The following is a 26,879-nucleotide window of genomic DNA, read 5'->3' as shown; positions in this document are numbered from 1 at the left end:
GTTTCTTGTATCCAAATTAAAGCAGCACAACACACTTTAAATGTATAAAAAATCCATGTAATGATTTGTCTTACGTGTTTTATATAAACAAAAACAAACACATTTTCAGAGGTTGAATCTGCTACTACATCTACTACCAAAAGGATGAGCAACAAGCTGTAGGTTTGGCAGCCTTCATCAACAAGCAGCATGATTTTACACCGACCATCGGTCTGAGCACCTGTTGACTTTTTTTTTTTTTTTTTAAGATGATGGATGTCTCATTTTGTAATGGAACAGTAACACACTCCAGTCTTTTGACTCTCTTCCACAGCCGTGTCCTCTCGTCCTCTGTGAAAGTCAAACATATTAAAATCATATTCATGTGGAAGACAGAATATACACTGCATGGATGATCCGTCATGCCAAAGTGTTCCAGTTTCATGTCTTATTAATACTGTGATGTCCTTGAAAGGACTGCATGAGTACGCACATGGATGTTAGACATGTCAACCACTTCACGTTCGTCATCCTCATCCTCATCATCACCCCAGTCAGACCCTCCCCTGGTTTTTCCACCAGGTATTCATCTCGGTGTCACTTCACACTGTCCTCTCAGTCGAGGTGGTGCATGTGTTCAGCCTGTTCCCGCTCTCTGTTCTGCCTCCTTCCCGCTGTTCTGTCTGCTCGTCTGTCGGCGAGTCTGCATGATGTCAGTCTGACTCCATCTCCCGTTTTCCAAAGATCCGAGCCTATTGTGGGTGTGTGTGTGCGTGTGTATGTACGCTCACACTGACACACACACACACACATATACACACACATGGGGTACGTGTGATCTCATCAGTTCCCACCCCCGGTTCTCCAAATCTGATTCCTCTCAGGGCTATTTATAGATGTGGAGGCCCACTCCACACTGTGTAACACGTCATGACCTGTGTTCCTGCCTGCCATGGTGAAAAAGGAGCACAGGACACGTTAAAGCAATTTTATCAGGTGTGTTTGTGTGTGTCTGTCTGTGTTCTCTTTATAGCAGTTTTCCAGGAATTGAACGCTTGCTTACTCACCGTCGGCTTTGAGGTTTTCAGTTAAGACTCACCATCCTGTGTTAACATTGTGGGTACAAGGGCTACATGCAAAACAAAACAAATCACATTGCAATTATTTTGACAGATATTGCCGTTGTGACTTTAGTTGGAAAGGTCATTATTATATTCCCTCCCTAAGTTAATTTTAAAATGCTGGCAATGTGATTTTTTTCCGAGACCTAAACCATTTTCAGTCGCCACATAAAAACACAAGCATATCGAGGTGTGAATCGCTACGAGGCTCGATTGATGTGTGGGGTGGCTAAATAAACGAATGGTTCAGATAAACATTTTCTCACTTACCTCTAACAATGCAAATGTTTCTGTTCTCAGTATGTGTGCAGGATTACACATATGCAGTGAGCTACAAAGACTTCCACTGAGAAGTGTATTAGATAAAACGCACAAAAAACAAAACAATGACAGCGATTACAGTTAGAGATGGAGCAAATGGATTGTTAAAATGAATAAGGACGTAGATTCACACAAATCCAGATTAACTGTCAAAGTAGTTACACCTTCCCTCACTCCAGGCAGAAACAAAGTGTCACCAGTGAGAAAATGAACAGTGATTATTTATATTAACCTACATAGTCCTCAAGAGTAAAAGTAAAAAGATTGGATAAAAGCCATCCTGTAAATTAAACTAACAGTCAATGATATTCTGAAATCATTTTTTATCCCTATGTGTTGTATGATATATATAAGTGTATCTCCTCTGTTGTGCCTTACAGTGCCACAATTGAACAAAAACAATTGGATCCATGCAGGAAAATGTAATTTTATTGCTCACAATAGTCCAAAAGATTGAGTGTTGTTTACTGTTTGTGAATGAGGGTTGGAGTTGAGATGTATTTGCCCAAGTTTTGAGGTATGTGTCTCACACATAGACTGACATTGGATGTGAATGTAACTTTGGTTGTTGTGCTTGCATTGAAAAATGCTTAAAAAATTCAATTACATCTTGCAGAATCACTATCCTCGTCGGTCTGGATAATCCACAAAGCTGGCTGTCAACACATTTTTATAGGAGCTTTGGTGTTTCTTCTGCAGAAATGACTCCGATGAAAACTGTTTACAGCCAAGTCTGTGAGAGACATTGTTTATAGAGAATCATGCTGCTGTCTGGAAATGTAAAATGTCTTTTTCGGAGCAATTCAACCCCATTGTTTTGGGATGCAGGCAAAAACATTTCTGCATGGCTGGGCTGCTCCAGGAAAAATGTATTTAATGCGATCTGGCCAGACCCTTTATATAAACTTTCACACTTTTTGGGCAGGGGCGACAGAGGACAGAGAGGACAGTCGGTGGCCCACAGGAGAGGATAAACAATGACTGAGGTCAATAGAGAGCGGTGTACATAAAAAGAAACCCAGAAAACAGGGGTTGATCATGATTATGACCGATCGTATTCCTGCAGGCGAGGATTGATTCATCCAGCCTAGAAATAGAAGTCTCTTCAGACAAATGTAGTACAGTATGTTTACTTCAAAGGCGGAACAGAGGCAGGAAGAGGATTAGAAACAATTATCTTCTGGGAGCCATATGCAACTGTTCTGTGACATAACCCTACTCAATGTGCGTGTGTTTGTGTGTGTGTGTGTGCCTGCTCTGCAGAATACTAATGGGCGCCATGGTAATGAGGTTTGTCATGTCCACAAGGTCTGGTATTCAGAGGACTGCAGAAACTTAACTGTGTGTGGTGGAGCACACACTGCACTGTGTGTGTGCATGTGTTTTTGAATAAGTGTTACTTTGTATATTACATGTGCGCAGGATCAATACATTGGCCGGCGCAGTATAATAGATGAAATGGGAGTGTGTGTGTCTGTGCCGGTGTCACCAGTACCCGGAGCTGAGTGAAAATAATAGGGAAGATATGTGTGTATGTGTGCGGCTTTGTGAGCACTCAAACCTGGGGAATTGATGTTATGTGTCGTGTCCATGACGACAGCCTCTCTCTCCCTGTTTCTCTGCCTCTCTCCGCCAGTTCTTTTCTCCCTCACTCGCTCTCTTTGGTGACAGTTGACAGGTTTAACACAATGGAGCATTTGACTGGGCCTGTGTGAGAGACCATTTCTCCTCTCCTCTCCTCTCCTCTCCTCTCCTCTCCTCTCCTCTCCTCTCCTCTCCTCTCCTCTCCTCTCCTCTCCTCCCCAGATATCTCCAGTATATCTCACTCTTTAAGATAGTCGGTTGCACATATCGACTCATAAATATAAAGGTGCAGATTTCTGACCTTCATCTTATTTGTATATTTTTTCTTTTTTTTTGCTTGTCTGTAATAGTCTGTACTGACTGAGGTTTTTTTTCCCTGTGTAGTCGAGGCAGATTTGTCCTTTACTATAGGTTGTATCATTTTGTGCCTTTTTAGAAACTGCTGAATCAGCATAGCGTCAGCTCCATGTGCTTGTTGTCATTGTCCTCTCGTCCTGTTGTCCACTGAGACATCCGTTCAGATGCCAGCGGACGGACTGTGAGCCCAGCGACAGTATTTTATCCTCAACCAGACTCGTATGAGTCAGTCAAATATAATGAGTGATGAATTCAGCTGGCAGTTGGTTTATTCAACAGAGGAGGTGACACACGGTGAAGATGTTTCATGTGCTGTCATTAGTCATGGCGTGTTTGTTTTGTAGTCTTTCAAGGACATTTTGTTGCACTGGTAAAACGGCTCAGGGACTTTTACATGTGATGTCGGGCGAACCTGTGACTCTTATAAGCTTTTTCCTCTCCTTGTCAAACACCAGGGCACCCAGCTGTGTGCCAGGCTTTATGCTCTGCTCACTTAAGGGATTGGCTGAGGAGATGAGGAAGCAGACTTGGCACCAATACAAAAGTGCTGCATGCTTTGATCACTTTAGTGGATACATGAAGAACCTTTGAAAGTCACATGACAAACAGCTTCATAGGGTCAGAAGATTCTCTGCTTAGTCGACTGTCTTTGTTATTTTGAGCTATGTTTGTGAAAGAGAAAGCCAGAAGCAGAGCATGAGATATTGTTAGAAAGTCTTTGAAATATATGTAAATGTTTAAATCTGCACTGACCTCTAGTGGAGGTTGATTGAAGTTGCACTTGTTTTATTCAGTGTCCAGTGACAAGTGTGTGAGAAACTTTTCTCCATACGTGTCTGTTTTGCGATTCCTCTCTGCACCCGGTGTTTTCCTAATGCAGCTGCACCTTGTATATTTTCTCTGCAGCTCAGAGACTCACTCCTGTATTATTTTGTAATTCTCTTTACCTCTCTTACAGTCTTGTTGGTCTGTCTTGCTTCCCTCGCTCGCAACCTTCTTTCTCATTCTCTTTCTTCTCTCCCAGTAGGTTTCTAGCCATCCAGCACCTGCTCGCTGGCACTGTGAAATTCAAAGTTCATTCGCTCTGCATTCAATATAAATAATACATTGTTTATTTCGCATCCAGCATGCAAGCCTTTTTTTTTTTGTTGATACTTTATTGTGTTTGCTTGTCGAGTTGGGTATTGGGAATTTCCAACATTCTTATCCCTATATCTCTTAACAGCTGTGTTGCCATTTACTTTAACTGCATTTGTTTGTATGCTGTGTTGGCCCACCTGTGTCGCTGTTCCACAGGTACTGTATATTGTCAAGGGGCGTAACAGCCACTGATAAAACAATGGACGTTTATGAGACATACTGTCAAGACAGAGACTATATATAAATGATTGACATAATGGGCCTCATTCAGACCTGCTGAATAGTTAATTGATAGTAGGCGGCTTTTTTTGTAAACCTTTACAATAGAAGCTAAATCAAGTAAACAGGTGGTGCTTTTATGTCTGTTCATGTGTGTACGGTGGAAAAAACATTATGTGTGTGTTTACACCCACAGAGGGAGGGGAAAACCCAGTCGTGCAGAGGTTTATCTCTGAACATTAGGTGTCCCGTAACACATATTCACACGTTGCCCAGTAATTGTGATCCCTCGCCTGTGTTGGTTATGTCTGAGGCCATAGAGTGTTGCCTTCAGGAGGGCATTGGAGGTTTATATACCGTCATCCTCATGTCAATATTCCCCATGTCTTTCTACTTTTTTATGAGGAAAGGTGAGTGGCACTTTCTTAAAGCAAAGTTTACGTGATTTTTGATTCCATGCTGCATTTATGGCTCGTCAGTGGACCAAATGTTGACATTGTAGTACAAACCAATGAGATTACATTACATTATATCTTAGTGTAAAATAAGTGTGAGTGCATCAACAGGGTGAGCTTATAGTCTCTTTTGATACATGTGCAGAATGAATGTATTTTCTCTGGTGCTGCGGTGTCTGATCTTTGCCCCTTGTGCCCACTAGATGTCCCAGTCTAGCTGACCCAAAAACTGCTCTCCTCAAGTTTTACAGTAAAACCATCTCTTCTATCATGTTCTGTTATATCTGTATTGTTATATCTGTGGGGCTCAGCTCGCAGTGTGACATGGGAACTAAAGAGGGCACGTTTGGCCAGACACCTATCTCGCTATCGATTCCAAACGTATTCTGCATGCACGTCCGAGCCCTTGCATGATGTCAGAGTGTCAGGTGAAATTACCTATATGTGACATCTGGAGAGTGAGCGTAAACATAACAATTTTCTTGAGCTGCTCTCTATTCTTGGACAGCGTTTGCTATATGTGTGTGTATACTTATGTGGGCAGCTCTCTTAAGAATCATCAGGCCTCATTGAAACAGAGATCAATAGTCATGTTCTCCAATTAGCACATTCTGTGGATTAGAGAATGTAACATGCAAGGATCGATAGTGCAAGACACCGCCGTATAGAGGCTTAACTATCGTGTAATTTCAACCCTCGGCGCTGGAAAATGTATTTTTATGTGCTACAAGAAAAGAGAGCTGCAGGCCTACAATCTGTCATGAATCCTTCTGCGCTGCTTCAAGTCTTAATCTGTCCACTCGAGGTGACGGAGCTCAAATGGCAGCTCACTGATTAATATAGCATTCCCCTGAGGCCTTATGTTTGGCATATACCAACAGCACATAAATACTGAGACACAAGTCAATAAAGGATTTCAGGCCAGTCCATCATAAAACCCATGAGCCGATGGGCACAAATGTAAACCACAGACTCCACAGTTCAGCTGCTATCAGTTGACCAGGCTTCCTTTCGGTTCTCACGTCTCATTGCATCTCTTACAGTATATTTAGCAGCAGAAGAAATTTGGAAAAATCAATAGGAGCCTGAGGGGAAAGAGAGAGGAAGTGGGGTAATTTGTATTTTGCTTTTAGAGCCCAGTTATTATCTTATATTGTAGGTCACATTAGAGACAAAAGCACGAGTTTGTGTGTGGAAAGTTTTTTTTTTTTCTTTCAAAGGGTTCATTAGTCTCTCATGACACACAAACAGAGAACAACCTCAGGCACTGTGTATTTAAGGGACTGAATTAACATTATTCTCCAAGGGGAGAGGGACTAAATATCAACGTTTACTTAATAAATGTCTGTCTGCCCTTCCATTTTCTTGACAACCACTCAGCGCAGTGTCTTGACAACTTTGTGAGTTTTTAAGTAGAGCCCATTACTGACTGACCATGACCACACATGCTGAAAGCTGCAAGCCAGGTTAATGCAGACCAAGCGAAGACACCAGAGTCAACTCCAGGCTGAAATGGAGACTGTTAAGAGCATCGGGAAACTGACCCACGAGGAGAGAGAGAAAGATTTTAGAGAGTTGAGGGAAATGGAGATGTGGCACAGAGCAAGAGCTGCTCTGGAAGAACTTCAAAGGTGCAGCAGGAAAAAATAGGAATGAGATAAAGAAATAGAAAGATTGAATAAGACGAAAGAAAGAGTTGCAGAGGAGGCAGGAGGCCAATCTGGGAGAGGAGGAGAAGAGGAAAAGACCCTGGAGGAACAAAAGCCGTGGCAACTGAAGATGGTGAGACTCTCCAAGAGGAGTTCCACCTTACCACCTCCACATCGTTTTCTGAAAAAGGCAGCATCGCCAAAATCATTTAAGCCCCTCCAGTGGCAGCAGGCGAGACTCTTTGGATGCTTTGATAAGAAACCGATTCAGATGGAGAGGGAGAGAGGGGCTTCCGGGCTCCAAGAGCACAACAGAAAGTGGCAGACCTGCAAGGACAGATGCTGTAGCAATATGTCTGAGCAGTTTGACAGTGTCCAGAACCAGCATCCTTAAAAAATCCTATCAACACCCACTGCTGCTATTCTTATTATTAGTCTGTGTAGTGTGATGATGACAGCAAGGTGAAGGAAGCTGCTAGATGTATGGTCTGTAGCTCCCTCCTCCCCTCTTCACCTCTCCACCTCTCCACATGGTGATGGGGGAATGTTTGGTAATAAGTACAGTCTACTGCACCTGCCTCCCACCCCCACAGGAGGCTAATTAGAAATTTAATTAACCCTTCATTTCAAAAAAATCTCATAAAATATTTAGTCATATTTCTACATGTATTAGCCTCTATTAAGATACACAGTATAACTGTGACTATATGACTGGACGAGATATTTATACCAGCAGGGTCATCAGGAGGGCCTGTAACATCACCAAAGACAACACACACCCTCAGCATACCTTGTTCACACCGCCTCTCTCAGAGAGATGCTTCAGGAGCTTGAAATCATGGACCACAAGACTAACAAATAGTTTTTTTTCCATCTTCACTGTAGTTATTGCTAATGTGATTCAGGAAAAAATAAACTTTAAGTGGGAAAACAGACATACAAATGTTCAAACATTGATCTTTAAACATTTTTTTAAACCTGCGCTATCAGTCCCAATAGGTAGCTAGTACTTTTATTGTGAATAAGAAAAGTAAAATCTCAGTAGCTTCATTCCTCCCTTTTTCTCTTTTTTTGCAAATAACTTAGAAGGAAAACACTGACAATGTGTCAGAGCCACATCTTACTATGCAGTCTCTGAAAATCAAAATCCTCCATTGTCTGGAAGTCATTTCTTGCCTATAATGTCGTCTGGCACTGTCGACTGAAAAGACTTAAGTGATAACTATCTGCTCGTTAGTTGCATCTACAGAGAATTTTCCAGAAAGCTGTTTGCTCTCACTTGTTGGTACGGAGCTCTGAGTCAGACAGTAAACACACCTGTTGAACTGAGTTTCTAAAAGCAATTGAACTTGAGATGAGAAAAACTGTTGTTTCTCCAAAAGAAAAGAGCAGTTATTTCCTTTGGGGCCAGTGTAATTCATATGTTGTGGTGCAACTTGGACAGTAGGGGGCAATGTGAGATGTGGTCACCCATGGGCTCCCTGTCTCATACTTTCTTTGCTTTATTCCAAATTTACATAAAACCTTGATGAATTGGGATTATCTGAGACAGTTTACTCGTTTCTTTTTTTTAATGATATTGCCCATAGAAGATAAGTGGAGGGGTGTTGGTGTGTCATTGAAATAACATTAACATTTAAAACTCACAGTTGACACAAGCAACTGTCAAAAATTGAATAGATCAATAAATAAAAAGATGAGGAGATGGGCAGACAGAGGTTGTTGGATTTACAGATATGAAATTATTCTTGTCAACCTTGTCTCTGAAAGCGTAAATACGTGCTTCTTGTTTGTGTAAATGTGATGGAAAAACAGAGAGGAAAGTAGGTGAGGAGAATTGCGAAGGAGTAGAGGACACATCTGCAGGTCCAATTTTCTGCAGTGACAGCCAGAATGAGGTGAAAAATCCTCCAGGAGGGGAAAGATGCTGGAGGGTAATAAAGAATAGATGCCTCTTCCCTCGGTGCTTTGCAGACCGCTACACAGGGGGATCTGACCTTAGTCACTCAGGTTCTTGAGTTTGTCCTTCCTTTGTTCCTCCATGTTCTGTTTCTGTCTGTCTTTTCTTGCTTGTCATTACTCTCTCCCGTGCCATCGAGTCTCATTCGACCGCTGCCTCTCTTCTTCTTCCCATCCACCTCTCCGTCCCTCTCCTTAAATGACAACTCTTCAATAAATAAGTGGGCAAAGAAAATCATTTTCAACCAACAGGTCAGGCTCAGTTTTCTCCCTCTCACTCTGTTTCTTCTGAGAGTGTGTGGTTCAGTATTCCTCTGTTTACATTTACCGTGTCTGCAACCGGAGCTTAGCTTCAATACAAGCCGTATACATTACTGCCACAGACTGAGGAGAAAACCGGCTGTGGCGGAGAGTTTGTTTGCCTTCAAGCCACAGATGAGAGAAGTGACATCACGAAAGATTAGGTTTCCTGCCACCATGTCTGACTTGTGTGTGTGTGTGTGTGTTTGTGTGTTTGTGTGTGTGTGCATTTGAGTGTGTTTGTGTGTGTGTGTGTGTGTGTGTGTAAACATTAGAATGACCCACATGGCCCTCTGTGATGCAGTTTATGTGACAGGTGTCCCCGTAATGAGGCGGGCTGCTGTATAGCCCAGTTAAAAATGTAGGAACAGGAACATCAGCAAAGAGAAACAACAGCAGAAGTGGATGCAGACACAGCACATTTGTCAAACCCCTGCTGTCTCGCCTCTTTCAACTTCTCCTCCACTTAAAGAAAGAGACAGAAAGGGATCCACAGAGTAGGAACAAGACAAAGAGGGAGCTTACCTTTTCCCGATTCTGTTATTTCTGTAGCACAAGGAGAGGTGATACCCTCAGTGGGAGCTGTGCTGGGAGGGGCAGATCACTGGCTATAACTGAAGCAGCCTGCACTGATTTCTTGTTGATGCTTTAAGTATCCCAATCTCAGCCGCGACTGACAGATGGTATACTATCTGGATATTTAACGCAAGAAACGACCAAATTACTCTGCTGTGCCTCTGTGGATGTGAAGGTGAATGTGGTTCTGCTAGTGTTGGCAATTATTTTTGTCTAAGAAAGTGATAAACACATGAATCAGGTTCACCGGTTTTTAATAACAGGTGAGGAAGCATTTGCACGAGGATAAAAACTCACTGATTGGAGAGTGTATTCATATTTCTGCCTCGATCAGCTTTATCAAGTGCTTCTTTGCATTCTTTTAAAACTAATAATTATACTTTCACTTATAGACTGAGCAGAAATGAACAGCTGGAGGGCAGGGAGTTTGTGGAGGATGCTTTTTTTCTCATATTGACTAAGATTTATTTTATGAAAATGTAAAACAGTTTCATCAAAAGATTATTTTTGTAAGCGCTGTGGGTCATACAGGGGCATTTTGCCAGACACATTTACTTAATCTGCCAATTTTTTTTTTTAACTCATAAAGTCACTTAAGTTCTTTTTTTTTAAGCTTTCTATTACCTTTAAACAGTTTTTTGCTTGGGAGAATATTGCTATGTGCACTTATTTATTAATCATTAGAAAAAAAAATGATGTCAGATGTCTGCAGTTACCTTTTGTCTTGTTTTCATATGGCCTTACAGTTGTAAAGTAGGTTAGACACTACATTGTGCATGATTTGTGTCCAATATATGCTAAACTACATATAGTATTAGATATGAGTTCATTCATAGTTAATGCCGCAGAAAGGCAAATGTGTGCATATTAGAAACGGTGAGTAATTTTTAAACACAGCCCAAAAGTTTTCATTGAATAAAAAGACAATTACCACTTTATACAGCATCAATAAATCCAAGAGGGGCTGGTTCATACTGAATGGCTATAGTAAAAGTCAGGCTGCCGTGACTGTTTCAAATGAGTTTCCTTTGTACTTGGTCTTAAATATAAATTATATAGCTCTTACCTTAGTAATATTAAAGACGTTCAACAGGGTTATTTAAGTAGTACATTCTTTAAGTTTTTCCTCACCCTCCTCTCCACTGTTTGCTCAGGCAAGATCAACAGCTATAATATTTATTTTATTTAGCTCTTATTTTTGTTCTCAACTCTTCTGTTTGTGTCCCAAACTTTGTGTTTTTTTTCCCTGCACGTAGCCAGAAATCCTTGGAGCTCTGATCGCATCACATTTAAAAAGTTAATGAGACATTGCATCGACTGGCAGACGTAGAGGCTGCACAACAGATGCAGCATTCTCCATATAGTGGAAACACACATTTGTGATGGGACTTGAATTCAGATGAGCATAAATATATTTTTCTTTCCATTAGTTAAATCTGGCTTTAAACACTCTCTTACAGTTACCAAGGAAACCACATTAGGCAAATCAATGAAAGTAGTGTCACTGGAGAGGGAGGGCATACCTCAACCCCCCCACCCCCCCGTCAAACAATCTCTGCCTCACTATGGGAGTGTGAGTGTGTCTGGCCCTCTCCGTCTCCCTCTCTCTCTCTCTCTCTCTCTCTCTCTTGCTTGGTTAGTCTTTCTCCCTCGCTCATTTTCTATGCCATCTCCCACTCATCCTCTCCCCCTCTCTTTATCTGCTGCCTCTAACTCACTCACTCCCTCTTTCCCCCTCACAACACTCGCTTCCTGACAACGGCTGCCAAAGGACTAGCAGGCGCAGCACATCCCCAGATTCCATCTCTCTACGGGGGCCTGGAAGAAGAAAGACAGAGGAGAAGAAAAGAAAAAGGAAAAGAGAAAGGGGAAAAAAAACCTTGAAACTTTAGCCCAGGTGTTGTGACAGTCTCTGGAGCTCTGCATTGCAGCCTGTAGCTCCAGCAGCATGGCCTCCGCCAGAGGATAAGAAAAGGTTGACTGAGGCCAGGTTTTCAGTGACTGAAGAGAAACTCACATCAAACCAACCCGGCCTCTTTATTTTCTTTTCATCATAGCTGAAAGAAATTTTTGATCATCAGTCTCAAGTTAGAAAACTAGATTGGATTCAAGTGGAGAAAAAGTGGGGAAGTTGACTCAACTAAAGTTGGAAAATAACGGCTCAGATTGGGTAAAGTTGGCCTAGCTTGGTGGCGCAGTGCTGGGCGATGACAGACAGCGGTCTCCCAAGATGTTGAGTCTGGATGGCTTGGAGATGATTGCTGTGCTGGTGGTCATGGGTCTCTTCATCAAAGTCCTGGAGCAGTTTGGGATGTTCGAGCCAGTCGGCGGGGAAGGTAATGGATTTACTCTGAGATTTGTTGGTTTTAATAACGGGACAGTTATGTTAACGGAAAACTGTTTTTTGGTTTTTTTTCTGCTTGTGCGTGCATTTGATCAATGTCGTGTGCATGAGCTGATGCACTGCAGTGCCCATTCTCCCTGGACCTGAGTGGGCTGCAGTCCTGCCTGAGGGTTTGGGTTACTAGTGCAACTGCGGGCCATGCAACACACTCTCTTGTGTGCTCTCTCTCTCTCTCACTCACTGCCAGACACACACACACAAACAGAGTAACTTTAGCTGTGTGTGATGCTTCCCTCTGCCCCTGGGGTGTGTGCTTTTACCCTTTAATCGATAACACTATGGACAGAGTGGGTCTGAGTGCTGTGTGGAGGCCCTTGTCTTACTGAGGGAATGTCAGCCTTACTCTCAGCCATCCCATCAGCCCTACAGCCTCTGTATGCAGCTGTATCCGGAGACTAAACATGGCTAATCGTCTCATTATTTCTATAGATCATAGTTCAACTCGTTTTGTGGTTGTGTTGGCCTGATGTGATTTGACAGAACAAATTCCAGTTCAGTTGTTTCAATTAATGAATTCTGACCAGTAGTATGTAAAAGAGACTAAACTCTATATAACCCCTTATTGATTTGTGGTGATGAATAATCAACCACATCCTTATTAGGCCAATCTTTAGTTATCATATTTAATTAAACATTTTCTACATGAAGAGTCCTAAGGTCGTAGTCCTGCTGTGGCTCACCTCCAGGAGCTGTCGCCACACACCAAGGCCTTGTTTGGCCCCTTCTTATACGGATGACCCGTGTTTTGTTCCCCTACAAGTCCAATCTACTTTACCCTCTTCACACTCGCTTATCTACTTCTCTCTAAGTGACAACAGGAAAGATGGGATTCTTATCTCAGTTTTTCTGTTTCCTTTTCTCTCTGCTCACTGCCCAGAGTGCCCTGCACACTTGGGCATCTTTTAACACTGGCACTCTGCCTGGGCCTTAAGTTTTCCTTTCTTGACAATAAACTTTAGTGCTGTTCTTCTTCTCTCATTTTAAGCCACGATTGCAAAGGACAGACTTGCAATTTACTCAGTTAAATAGAAAAAATACTGCATAGATTAAGATTTTGCTCCGGTAGACTCTTCTGGATGCTCCACTATAAGAGACACTCTCCTTTCCTGATGCAGCTTCTGGACTGCACCCAGTAGTCAGCGTTTGCCAACAGTTCTGTCATCTCAACAAAGTTCCCCTTGGAGACCTACAGTCTATGCTACAGTGCTCTGCATACACATACACACACACTCTCACGCACACACAGTGGGGTTTCTTTTATACTCACATTATATTCCGAGCATCAATCTTGTTAATATTTTGACCATACTTTATTGGGAATGGCAAACCTAATAAGTGTATGTGTGTGCCAACTCCCCTGTGAGTACTTAAACTAATGAATTTTATCTTTAATAGAGAAACTTAGTCCAAATGGCAGAACCAGTGTGTTACTCGGGCTATCTGTAGAAGCATGTGCACACTGGAGAACCAGTGCACACTCCATGTAAGGGCATGTGACATACACTTGTTTTACACGTCACTCCTTCAGTATGTGTGCTTTGTTTATATGAAAAGCAACGTATGTTTACAATATGCCAGTGTTACCGTTATGTAATCTGTCAATTGATCAATTTCCACTGTGTGTTTCTGTGTAAAACTGACTCATCTTTGCACCCTTCACATTCCTCCCTCGCTAAGAAAGCGCCACCCGTCTATTAGACTTACAGTAGGTGCTCTCATCCTGCTTGACCTCTCTGCCGTGAAAGTGGAGTCTTGTTGTCTGCTTGTGTGTCACTGATTTACTTAGCAGTTTACTGTCAGTTCCAGGTTATGTTTTCTTCTTACCAGTATGACAAAATAGCACCAAAAAGATGATATTTTTGGTGGTAGATTGGTGTAACTTTGAGCCTCTACCAATGGGGAAGTTTTAATATTAACTGTGGTTGAAAGTCTTGTCTCACACTTTCCAAACTCATGCTGATTCATTTTTTGGTGAAGTAAAATAAAGAAACTGTGAGACTCTCATTACTTTAATGAGCTGTGCTGCTGACCCTACACTGATTAAAGACACACACACACACACACACACACACACACACACACACACACACACACTGCATGCACATACTTTCTGTGTTCCCAAGAGAAAGTTAAAGAGGCAGAAAAAGAGAGGGAAGTGAGTGTGTGATGAAGGCTGCGCACACTTTCTGTGAGGCACACTCAGGTCTGGAAGTTTACAGGGCTCTGATAGATTTAAAGCTAATGGCTAATGGCTGGAGTGTGTTCTTTAGAAGTTTATGAGGTGGAAATTGAAGAGTTGGATGTTCAGATGGGAAGTTCTGGCTTCTGCTTGCTGGCTGCGTGCCTGAGAAAAAAAGAGTTTCTAACAACGCAGCGCTTTCCTCCACCTTCCTCCTCTTCCAATTTGTTGACTTTAACTTACACAAGACACAGAAGAAATCACTCTCTGACGGTTTGCCAATAACAGATTCATCACTTTATTTTCTCCCACCTGTTCCTGTCACGGAGATTTACTCCCGTGCTCTCTCTGAGTGGATATATGTGGCTAATTAGGAGCTACTTAGAAACTCAGCACCTACTGTATGAGCTGTGTTTTTCCTGATCACTCACTTCTTGCATGAAAGGTGCGGCGTCTTGCCATTCGCACCGCTGTCTCTTTCAGCCTCTGATATCAGAATAAATTGAGCTGGCACTGGGCTTGATGAGGTCCTGGGTGTCAGGGAGATGTTCCAGCGCCGCTTCATCACTTCTGAGAGCCCTTTGATACCGTAATGTCTCTACTTGCCTTCGTAGGATGTGAGCCATATGTCAAAGCAGCCTGCAAGAATCTAACCCTTTACTTTCATACAGTGATGTTTTACTTTGCTCCTCCTGTTTGATCCATATCTGCTCACTTGGTATTAGAAGCGACCCTGTCACTGAGGTGGCACACAGCAGAGAAAAACATATTTGGAGTATTCCCTAGATCTTCCAAGGGGGCAATGATTATTCAGAATATTGGATCCTGTAATTATTTTACCTTTTAATGTGTCATAACAATTTGTTGGACTCACCTCTACTGTGCCACCTATTGGCTCTGTAGACCTTAGGATGTTCAGAAGTCATGGATCGCAGCGTCAGTTCATCAGGTACCAACAACTTTGGTCCAGACCTAAACATCTGGCCAAATACTGGATGGATTGCTGTGAAATTTGCTACATACATTATGTGGATCCAAGCGTATCGATCCCAATGATGCTCTGACTTTTCCACTAGCTCCACCAGCAGGTAAACTCCTCACCTATTTAGTGACATCTCAAAATCTAGATGAAATGGCACAATAGTTTGTACAGACATTCATGTTCCTAAGAGGATGAACTCTACTACACTGCAGAAACTCAAAATCTTTCCAATAATATTTGTCTTATTTCTTGTCAAAATGTCTTGTTTTTAGATAATTTTCACTGGTTTCAAACAAATTTTCATTTGAAATAAGTAGAAAAATCTGCCAGTGAAAGCAAGTTTTTTGTGCTTGTAATAAGGAAGAAAAACTTGTTCCACTGTCAGATTTTTCTACTTATTTCAAGTGAAAATATGTTTGAAAGGGGAAAAAAAAGTGTCTAAAAACAAGGTACTTTTAAAATGTGTCTTATTTTATGTATAATGAGATTTGTTTTGACTAGAATGTACATTTTTGACTGGAAATGAGACAAATATTCTTGGTAAGAGTTTTTGCAGTGTAACTTTGATTTCTAATGTTTTTCCTGCTGTTATTTGGTTAAAAAGCAAGCTCTTTAGTCTCAGATGATATTCCCAACAGCCTCACTGTTAACCCCAGTCATTTTTATACAATGTAGGTGTGTCTTCCTTTCTGAATTCTGTCTGTAAATGCAGGAACTGTATGGGTTAATTGAAAAATCCTCCAGAATTCATTCATGCATTCAGTAACTGCTTGAACTGAGCAAACTGATCCCTATAATTGAAAATTAGAGTGTTTTGTGAGCATTTCAGTTTACCTCCATAATGAAACAACATCCTTTGCCTATATACAATTCGGATCAACAAATAATTTATCATGCTTAAGATGATATTGGGCTGTAATCGGCTATCTGCATGTGTGTGTGTATATGCGTGTGCACGTGTGTGTGTGTGTGTGTGTGTGGGTGAGGGAATGAGACAGTATGACTGAGAGGAATAAGTGCAGGTAAATTGCTTAGCGGTCTGCAGAGGACCCATTTACTGTATGTCCACGCACACACCCTCTCACAGAGGCACCTCCATCTACCCTCATTGTAACTGCCCTTCAGTAGAAGCTAATGGAATATGCAGTGTGTGTACGTGCGTGCATGTGCGTTTGTAGTCCATTTAGAGTGAGCTACATCACTTCTCACACTCCATAGGGGTCGGAGGACATTGCAGCTGTCAGATCTGATGATATTCTGTGTCAGTCACCTGTAGCAGTGACTTTGAACCTCAAGACAAATGCAGAATGTCACTTCAGGGCTTTACATTTTTATGAAAATGTATTGTTTAAAGTTTTCAATCACTAGACAAGAAGTTGTGATTCCCCTCTGTTGGGGAAAGGTGAAACAAGGGCAGGCACATGGATGGACACTGTAGCCTCTATCAGCGGTTTGGACAACAAGTATCCAGGTTGTGGCAAACTTTATAAACAGTAATGAAACTGCAGCGAGTGGAGGCGACTGTCCTTGTTGTCCTTGTCTGTGGCTCTTTCTCTCTCTGCCCCTCCAGTGGCTAAAGCGCTAGAAGATGAGAGCTGGGGACACAGGAGGATCAGACAGCCGATATTCAATACACAACTCCCTCCATCCTCCGCCGTCCCTCTCTCTCTCTCTCTCTCTCTCTCTCTCTCTCTCTCTCTCTCTCTCTCTCTCTCTCTCTCTCTCTCTCTCTCTCTCTCTCTCTCTCTCTCCACTTCTCTTCTCTTCCTCTATTTCGTGCCCCCCTCCGCTTTTCTGTTGCCGTCTTGTCTACCTCTTTCTTCTGGCTCCCCTTCCCTCAATTTGATTATTGCAGTCGTGTATGTGTGCCTGTGTGTCTGAGAGTGACTGTATTTGCATGGCAGGTGCTCTGTGGATAAAAGACCAGAAGTTGTTGACGTTCCGCTGCTCTTCCTCTGACACACGTCTGGTGAAAGATGATAACATTGAGAGTAAACCAATGAATTCTTAAACACAGGCACACATACACACACAGAGATGCAGACATGTCCTTGGAAATATCCCTTGTTAACTTTTTTTCAGAGTTTGAGAGATTTGCATTAACATAACTTAGCCTTCTGTCTGAAGACCTTTTCCCGTATGCAGCTCAACTCATAAATGTTCCGGCATTTGTGTTTCTGGGTGAGCTGCTGCAGCATTTTGCAGGCACAATTAAAGCCAATTAGAAGTAACCTCAAAAGGATCATGTGCTGTTGAGAGCCCTAATATCTAATATCCAAGACCTCAGAGTCAGCTATTAAGTAGCAGTTTACTGTGTGATGCACTGTGCTCATTCAGACCCACCAGCCTAAGCACTGTAAAAACATCTGAAATGATTTATTGCATTAAAAAAGCCTATGCCAATTATACAGTCGCATGTGGGCAAGAGGATGTGATTACTTTTATGTTTAGCCACATTTTTATTAGCTATTCATTAAGTAATTAGGGTTTGCCATCAACATTATCAACAATGCATCGCCACCTTTAGATATTTATCCGAAACACTGCAATTGTACTGCCACAGCCTACGTCTATAACAAAAACCAAATAAGGTTTGACCTGCAGCAAATATTAAAATAAAACAAAAAATGAATTAAAGTGAGTTTAGAACCAAACTTTTGGTCTGTAATCATACTATATATAGGAATTATATGGGGATATACAGTGTAAACAACATCTTTCAGCTGAAGGTTATCTGAGTTTCACAAATTTAAGGATCAATTCATTTTTTCAAGTCATATCTTATAAAAGATATAACTTTGAAACAATCCTCCTATTTATATTGGCCATTAAGAAATTCCTCCCTTGTGTCAAGTTTGAAAAATCTGCCAGAAGATTTGACTTTTTAGCACCAGATTCCTTGAATGAACCGACATGAAAATGGTTGTAATCAGTGATCAGCTGCTAATGACTTAACTAACTACATTTCACAGTTTTCATTCTCACTTCTCGGCTGCTCCCTGAAGATGTTGAATGAAAATACGATGGTAAATGTGAAGTACAGTTTCATTAGGCTCTGTGACTGAAGCTGCTGCCATTTAGCACATCTCTCTCTCTCTCTCTCTCTCTCTCTCTCTCTCTCTCTCTCTCTCGCTCTGTCTCTCTTACACTATTTATCCTTCCTTTTTTTTCTCATAATCTTCTCTCTCTTTCAGACATACAGTATTAACAACGGCACAAAAGCCTCGGAGCAGGATTCACCAGGATAAAACATTTATGTTGGGCAGACAGTGGCTATTATTCACTCTGTTTTACAACAACAAAAGAAGGCTACGGGCTGCTGTGCTGCTACTGATGTAACTGTCAATTTGATCTTTATTCATGGCTGGATCCCAATAAACTTTGCTGTAGGCTGCAGCTGGATGCTTGACTTTCACAAAGATTTGTTCCAACATCATAAATTGTTGTATGGCTTGTGTTAGTTCGCTGTGTAATACAGTTGCCGTGACACTACTTATCTCAAGATTTGTTGTTGTGATGATTTTAGCGACAAATCTATGAATACCCAAAACCAAATCATCAGAGAGCTGAGATTCAAACCCTTTTTGCTGCTAGAAAGTTTTTATTTTAGTTTTATGTATTATTATCGACCTGTTCAGGATGTTTACCTGATTTGGCTCCAGGCAGGAAACATCAGGGCAGAGTGTTCATGATTTGATGGAAATAGGTTTAGGGGATTGTTGTGAGTGATGAAAATCTAATTTAGATTGACTGCTTAAAACACAGGATGCATTTTAAAAAGTGCGAATGCAGCTGAGTGCCAAAAATAAGGGTCAAAGTGCCGCAGCTTTATAACAATTTGGCCTGCCTTGCATTTGAACTTGTCATGGTAAATGAATGTTACTATCCCTTTCAGTAGTGTCCATGTGAGTGTGCTGGAAATTGTTAATGGCCTGTGATCTTTCATTAGCCTCCCACTACTCGTCTGATCTCAGGAGCTGAATTTAAATGAAGGACAATAACAATGAGAGTGGCTGGAGGTGAGCAGTTGAATACGATGTGGCTAATTGAATGTCTTACCTCGCACTGCCCTCTTCAGGTGGAAAAGTTAACTGCTGCAATGTGTGGTTGAGAAGATCAGAGATTTTCAGCCGTGTGTCTTCAAAATTCATCCATGTAGTTCACTGTTCTTTTTAGGGCGGCAAAAACATTCTTCGTTATCAATTCATCTGCTGATGATTGATCTTTTGACGTGTTCTAATTTGCCAGAAAATTGTGAAAAGCACCTGTTGCACATCCCCAAAGGTGAAGGCTGACAAAATAAATGTCTTGTTTCAGAGAAAATGATAAAGTACTTGGAAAATCTTAAACCAGTGAATTATATTTCAAATTTTTACCTCAAAACAATTATTATTATTATTAAATGATCAATCAGTTACAAAAACTGTTGCCAATTGAATTTTCAATCATCCAAAATTACTAATTGTTACAGCTGTGGTTTGGTTGGAATATCGTTTCAGCTGAAAGGTTAGGTAAAAGTCATCTCAATCATCATTGAAAATGAAATGATATAATCAATGATTTATTAATTAAAACTAAAGGTTATTAGGCTCGGCTTTTAGCCCACAACAAAAATGTACAAGGAAAATCACAGACAAAGAGGGAACGCTTATCGTATTCATTTCCCTCTGTCCATCGACTGTCTCAGGAAGAAGAAGAGCTGCCTATATTTCAATGTTAGAATAAAATTTTAAATCTAAATTTCAGCATTAATGCTAAATTCATGTACATGATATAATCCATTACGCATTATTTCCTCAAAGGAGAGAAGCCTCTGATCTGATCCCTCTGTCTGTGATTATGTGCACTTTAAAGAAGAGTGTTCATTAGCAGCTCTCTGTAGTTTTTGCTAAAAGGACTCTGCCTCAGTAGAATGGGTCTGTTTTTGTCTCACATCACGGTATTAAAAATATCCTCAAAAGCTAATGATCTATGCAAATGGATCTCTTCTTTCACTTATCTAATTGGAAACACACTAGCCAATTTTGAGCACCATTTGTCAATGACCTCCTCTGTGTCTCCTTCACTGCACGCATTTCCTCATACACACACACAGACACACACACATGCGCTGCCCCCCTCTTTCGCTCTCTGAGACATTTTAATCAGTTTTGAGAGGAATAATTGCCCAGGTAGACGTCTAAATATGGTGGTATTTCAATTACTTGGTGTGTCTGGCTTCAGGCAAAATATGCCTCACAGAGACTAATCAAGTAAGACTGATTAACCCAACTTTTTATTAAAGTGTGTGTGTGTGTGTGTGTGTGTGTGTGTGTGTGTGTGTGTGTGTGTGTGTGTGTGTGTGTGTGTGTGTGTGTGTGTGTGTGTGCGCGTGCGCGTGCGCGTGCGCGTGCGTGTGCGTGTGCGTGCGCTGTGCATGTAGCTTAGCACTCAGGCAAGTGAATGTCCATCATTATATTAACATAAGAACATCACTTGGGACATATTAGAGACATCACATACTCCATGCAAACAGTTAAGGCTAAATTAAGCCCCTGTGGTTCATCTGTGATTTCTCACGCTCACTGCCTTTGCAAGATGTGTTGAGGGGATGAGTCGAGGTCAAGGGGGGGGCAGCAGAGGAAACAACTGAGAAACGTCTCTCAGCTCTGTTTGGTTCGCTCACCTCTGGCCTGCCAATTATATCCCACACGTTCTCGGTTTCCACGCACACGGAGCTACGCTCTCGCTCTGTTGGACTCGGTCTGAACACAGCCTGTATCTGATTAGCAGCGAAGTGACAGCTGTCATGTGGAGAGCTTGATGTTTGGTGCATGTTTCTACACAGTTATAGAAGTGCTTTTGTTGTTCATCTAACTAACACAGAATTATCCCAGTGTTACAAATGTGGTGATTAGTCGGTCACAAGATATGGAGATGCTAAATTTGGATGAATTGCTATGAAATGTTGTGTAGACCTTTATGGCCCTGAGAGAATGCATCTCAATCACTCTGATGAACCCCTGTTTCCTCTGGTGCCACCACAAGGTCAGCATATGTTGCTCTGAGTGAAATATTTCAACAATAATTGAATTGATTGTCATTGAATTAAATATTCCCTTCTGGATGAATTGTAAACATGTGGCTAATCCATTATTTTTCCATGTATTGCCGTCACTGGGTCATATTTCTAATTTGTATCGTACGATAGCAAACACGCTAATCATTACGCCTAATTACCATCAGCCTTTTAGCACAGTCACTGTGAGCACATTATCATGCAGACATTAGCATTTAACTCAAACTGCCACCGTCTCACAGTCTCACAGAGCCCCTGGCATGGCTGTAGACTCTTGTGTAGACATCCAGCTCACATACCTAAATGCCATTTTTACATATTCATTGAGGTAATATGTAATATTAACAGCTGAAAAAAGAATGAAATCTAGCCTGAGTCTAAACACCTTTTGACCTGGAAGTTTCCAAATCAGTGCAGCAGTGAAGAAAGCCATAAATTATCCTTCCATTATTAGACAGAAGTGAGGAGTTCAAAGTGTTTTACATTATCCCTCTTATCAGAGCTGTCAGGTCTGATATGGAAGTTAAAAGTTTGTTGTTTATTTGTAATATATTGATCTCACATTTCTGTCGTAGTATGTGACAGTTATCCTGATCAAGTGTGTGAAAGATTATGACAGATGGACACGACCGGCCTTAATCTCTCACACTTTGATCCTTGATTTGACTCTCCTACTGCAGACTGAGTGAGAATTTTCTGGCCTGAATATGTCACCGTATTTATGAATTCATGTAGTCTATTTAATTAATCATATCCATAAATGCATGCACATAGGGTAATATAATGCTTTATATAGATTAGACTGAAGCCGTAAAGTAATTAATGTTTAATAACCACCTTCTCAATGACCTTCTCTTTAGTTATTGCAATTTACATGATCATAAAGACCCCATAGTAACAATGTCCGGTCCTTCAGTGCCATTAGAAGCTGTGATGAGTCTATTTCATGTTGAGCACTTGACAGTCCCAGTTGTCTCCCTCACTTTGGGTGACAGTGATTGACTGTTGCACATCTTGAGTGTCCATGGGCCGGTGTCTGCCCTCAGATATGGAGTCAGTCCGCGACAGCTAAAATCATTGCTGTTGTTATTCTGTTTACTGGAGAGTGTAAGTCTGTTTCTGATTGAGTGTGGGTTGTTTAGTCTCACAAGGCTGCTCTCTGAGATGTGTGCTCCCCGAGGCTCTGCAGCCATACTGTAGCCCCAGGTCTCATTTTGACTCTGAGAATCATTAATCACACGACAGACACGTCAAACCCTCCGTATAGACCTCTCTCTGCCTCCCCCAGCTTCCCTTTTAACTCCCCCCCTCCATATCCTGGTTTCTTTCTGTCTGGCAGCGAGTCGACCTACTCACAGGAACAGAGAGACAGATGCATCCACGTGTCAGCAATTGAAAAGACAAAATGAAGCTTTTGAAGTGGGGTCTAAATATTTCCATGTCGCCTGTCGCCTCAGAGTTTTCTATAGTTATTTAACATGAGGTGAAGGATGGAGGGGATGGAGTTTCCTTGTTATAGTTTATCCATTTTGTTATACACTTTTTCGCTACCAGTTCTAATTCACTCCATCAGATGTTTCATTTAATGCCTCAAAATTATATATTCATGATCAAATAATGAAAGTCTCTTGATTTCTGTGTATTGGAAGGAACAGGACGTTTTTATAGAGCCATAAAGTCTGCAGAGGGAAGAGGTTGTGGTGGTTGGATAGCTCAACAAAATGTGACTCGCGAGACCATTGTTCTCTTCCCATTTCCTACCACAAGGTTTCTTTCTCTTTCAACCACGGCCATGAGCCTGCTCTAACCTTTACCAAGGGCTTATTGTATTTGAGCCCAAACATGCTCTTTCCCTTAACCACATTGTTGACTTTGAACTGCTGTGGAGAGCACAGGAACGTCCTGTCATAACCACTGTTGGATCAGAAAACACTGACACGTGCCACCAAAGGAAGTTATACAAATTATGTTTTGTGCTGTTTCCAATAGCTCCGCTCAGGGTGTCTGCCAGTAATGAACACCGGTCTGACACTAGTGCTCTGTTTTTCCTAAATGTTGAATCTGTATCTCACAGCAAGGGACTCATTAGAGTCATTTTAATGTGAGGTATTACAGTAAGTTCAGGCATGCTGTGACATTAAAAACTGAGGCCTGCTGTGACCTATTAACTGAAACCAAAAACAGAAACACTAATTTTTATAGCGCAGTTCTCCCCGAATTGTGGTTTGTTCACATCTGGCTGATTCCCCAATCAGCTTACAGTAATAAGGAAAGATCATTTTCAGGATCAAATCCCAACTCAGTGTGTCAGTGTGCCAGATGTGACATCGATCTATCCCATCCTGACAGAACTATCCCCCATTGGGCTGGATTTGCATATGGAGTACATGTTAAAGCCAGATTTCACCTTCGGGCTGTGTTTGTGTGTGTTGACTTCACACTCAGGGGAGGTTGTCACATCTGTGAGTCTGTCCACAGTAGCCACTGGGTCATCACAGTTATATCTTCCCTTCTGTTAGTCTTTTCTGCCTCTTTTTCCACAAATTTTGTCCTTCAACTCCCCCCTGTCACCTTTTTTTGATTCATCATTTGTTTCTTTTTCTCTCTTTTTCATGAATCAGTCTTTACTATACCCCTGGCTGCTGTTATTACATCCTCATCCATCCCATCTTGCCCCTCCCGACTCACCTACTATCTCATCTCCCAGTTCATTCTTCTCATCTGTCTTTTGTACGTTTCCCATTCTGTTCCCCCACTTAACCCACAAGTAGTACGCCTTCCTTCTTTCCCCTCCCTCCATTTCTCATCTGCCTCCTCTTTCCTCAGCTCCCCTCAGTCCCATCACTGACCCAATTAAGTACGGGGAGGGACACAGCAGGAGGAGAGTGACGGAGGTAAGGCAAGGAAGAGAGGGAGGACAGATTGAGAGTAGCAAGAGTTTGAGAGTCAGTAGCTGGAGAAGAGAGAGTGAGGAAAACAATATCCACCAACCTGCCAGGACGCACACAGCGAATTGCCTGAACTTCACCTGCAACTTTAACAACCTTTGACAGCCACGGAGGGGGGCGGGCGTGGAGCGGCAAGTCCACCGACGTGCAGCCATGCACTTACCACTTTCAATGAAGAAACAAGGAGAATAACAATCTACCTTCAGTGAAGAAAGCGGGTGGGGTGCCGTGCGGAGTTAGGATGGCCGAGTGCCGGCATATAGAGGGAGACTGAGAGGAGAGGCTGACGAGAGAACGACGGTGCAGTCCTGGTTGGAGCTGAGAAAGAAAGAGGGGGGGGGGCGTGGTTGCCCTGGGGCAAGAGAAAGATTTTTGTTGACAAAAACGGAGAAAGAGAGAGGAAAGAGGAGAGGATGCATCTGTTCTTCAAAGACAAGTGGGAGGTGGAGGGGCTGCAGACTGTGGGCATCCTGCTGGTGGTCTGCAGCTCCCTTAAACTGATGCACTTTCTGGGGCTCATCGACATTTCCGTGGCAGGTAAGAGAGACCGTGAAAAAAAAAAAGCAATAGAGAGGCACTGAGTGAGAAATGAAAATGATGAATATGATAGAGGAACACTAACAGCTGGAGGAGGAGGGTGTATCTGCGTAGGATTAAATAGTTGTCGTACTACTCACATCTGTGAATGGTCCCAAAAGGAGATTTCTGAATATCTTACATCTAAACAATTTTGTCTGTGAAACATTGTCAACCATGGACTTAAGCTTTTGATTTTACTGTGACCAAGATGTGCACGCCACCACTTTTCTACATCAACATCAGTTTGCTCTCTGGGAGGGGGGAGCAGGGAGCAGGGGGAGCTCTCCACATCTTCAGCTGGAGGCCACACATTTTTATTTTACAGCCTGCATGACAAACTGGAGGCAGGAGTTTATAAGATGTGCACCTCTTACCCACAAGAGACTCTAGCAAAAAAGCTGCTTCATGGGAAATGTAGGATCTGAAGTTTTTGGAACTGAAGCTACAGTACATTAAGGCTGAAAGTCAAGATTCTTACTGCATTTTCTTTTCCTGGTTTTTGCCTCTCTGTACATTCATGGAGATGTACCAACTGAACAAGCAGGAAGTTTTGAATTGATAATATTTGTCAAAACTACAGTTTAGCTTCTCGTCAGGAGGTCCAAGCTGAATGGGTCAGTGTTGGATCTGTACAACCAGTTGACATCAACAGTACACTGTTTCACTGTGGCTCTGAACCATAATGTGTTTGCCGCTTTCACTTCAGCTGAGGAAATTGCCTGGCTCCTCTATTTCCTCAGAAAATCCTCTGATGTCTTGGGTTCATGAAACATGAAGCTCCTTCAAAAGTTACAGAATATTGTCAAAAATGTGTTGCCATCAAGATAAAAATAGAACAGTTTTTCTTATATCCTGAAGAGCTGTGGTGGTCTGTCACTGTTCCCTGGAGGAAACTATTGAACACTAATTGCACAATCACTACAGGGTACACAGAGCTGGGTAAGAGTGTCATAATGTCGCGCAACAGCAAACCTCATCAGACCAGCAGCTGTTGGTCTGAATAAACAGTTTCTACTTCTCCACCGACGGAAATGAAAGAAGTCCTGGTCTCATTGTCAGTGCCACTCAAAAAAACAATTTTAACTTCAAAGGATAGAGAACAAATTGATCGCATGTTATTTCAGTAGCAAAAGGAACGCACTAACCTACTTGTTTTCAACCACAGTAGTCTGTTGATGTCAGATGTAACTTCTATATTGAATACAGCGTCTTTCTAATTTAATAGTATGCAGGTGAGAAAGAGAAAACAGCAGAAGCTTAGCACCAATGGTTGTATAGATACACAAAGACATATGTTTTGGAAGCATATAGAAACCTTTAAAGAGGTGCATTTATGTGCATGTGCTTATTAAAATAAGGTCAATCCCCCTGAGATCAAATACTTCTATTCCAAGAGAGACGTTGCCAAATAACAAGCAAGAAAAATCATCACCAGCAGAGGACAAAAATACAGAGGAGGAAGCAGAAGGAGATGGAAAAGCCTGTGAAACTGAGGAAGGATAAGGTGTCATTGCTCAAAAACAAGCATAATCTAAGGAAACATTTCAAGCTCAGTCTTCCATGCTGAGCAGAGGCATACAAATCATTTTTGTGTTTGTCTTTTCATTTGTTTTTGCACCAATCTCTATCCAGCCTTTCAGAACATTCAGGCTTTTAAAAAACATAATTCAGAACAGTTATCACTACTACCACATCCAAGCTATGCCAGAGACTTCCAAAACTTTAATATACACAGTGGCATGTATCTAAGTAACTTTGTTTTTGCTAGTTTATAAATACTTATCCTCGACTCTGGCAAGTTGAAATTAACTCCTACATTTATTTGACAGCTGCAGTTTTTGAATTGCTATGAATATCAAGGTTTATAAAACTTCTGATGAACCTGGAACATGTGACGCTTGCAGTAAGCAAGCAAACAAACAACAGTACAGAAAAAAAGAACAACAGTCTCACCTCAGGGTCATTTAGAATATTTTTGATCAAATCACATGATCCTACTCAGCAGATGGAGGTTCTCATTACATAATGAGTTTCCTGGGTCTTATTTATAAATCATTCAGATTAACTTG

The 26,879-nt window shown here is 41.7% G+C and overlaps 1 protein-coding gene across 6 annotated transcripts in view; it reads left to right on the top strand.

Moving 5' to 3' along the window:
• The window catches only part of LOC310998476 (A-type potassium channel modulatory protein KCNIP2), a gene marked incomplete at both ends in the record, with an annotated part of 83,359 nt that overhangs the window by 52,563 nt on the left and 3,917 nt on the right, over positions 1-26,879 (top strand). For 2 of the 6 annotated variants that reach the window (XM_083988545.1, XM_083988542.1), the window contains one exon: positions 11,891-11,996. The exons of 2 other annotated variants lie outside the window; for them this stretch is intronic. In XM_083988545.1, the coding sequence (XP_083844671.1) occupies positions 11,891-11,996 (106 nt within the window). Of the gene's footprint in view, positions 1-11,890; positions 11,997-24,644; positions 24,769-26,879 lie in introns of those variants that run through there. 2 more of the 6 variants (XM_083988544.1, XM_083988541.1) reach the window with 1 other exon arrangement.

The sequence above is a fragment of the Trachurus trachurus genome (assembly GCF_905171665.1).
Source record: "Trachurus trachurus genome assembly, chromosome: 15".
Classification (NCBI taxonomy): domain Eukaryota; kingdom Metazoa; phylum Chordata; class Actinopteri; order Carangiformes; family Carangidae; genus Trachurus; species Trachurus trachurus.
The sequence above is the reverse complement of the archived record's forward strand: the minus strand, read 5'-3'. Positions and strand labels throughout refer to the sequence as shown.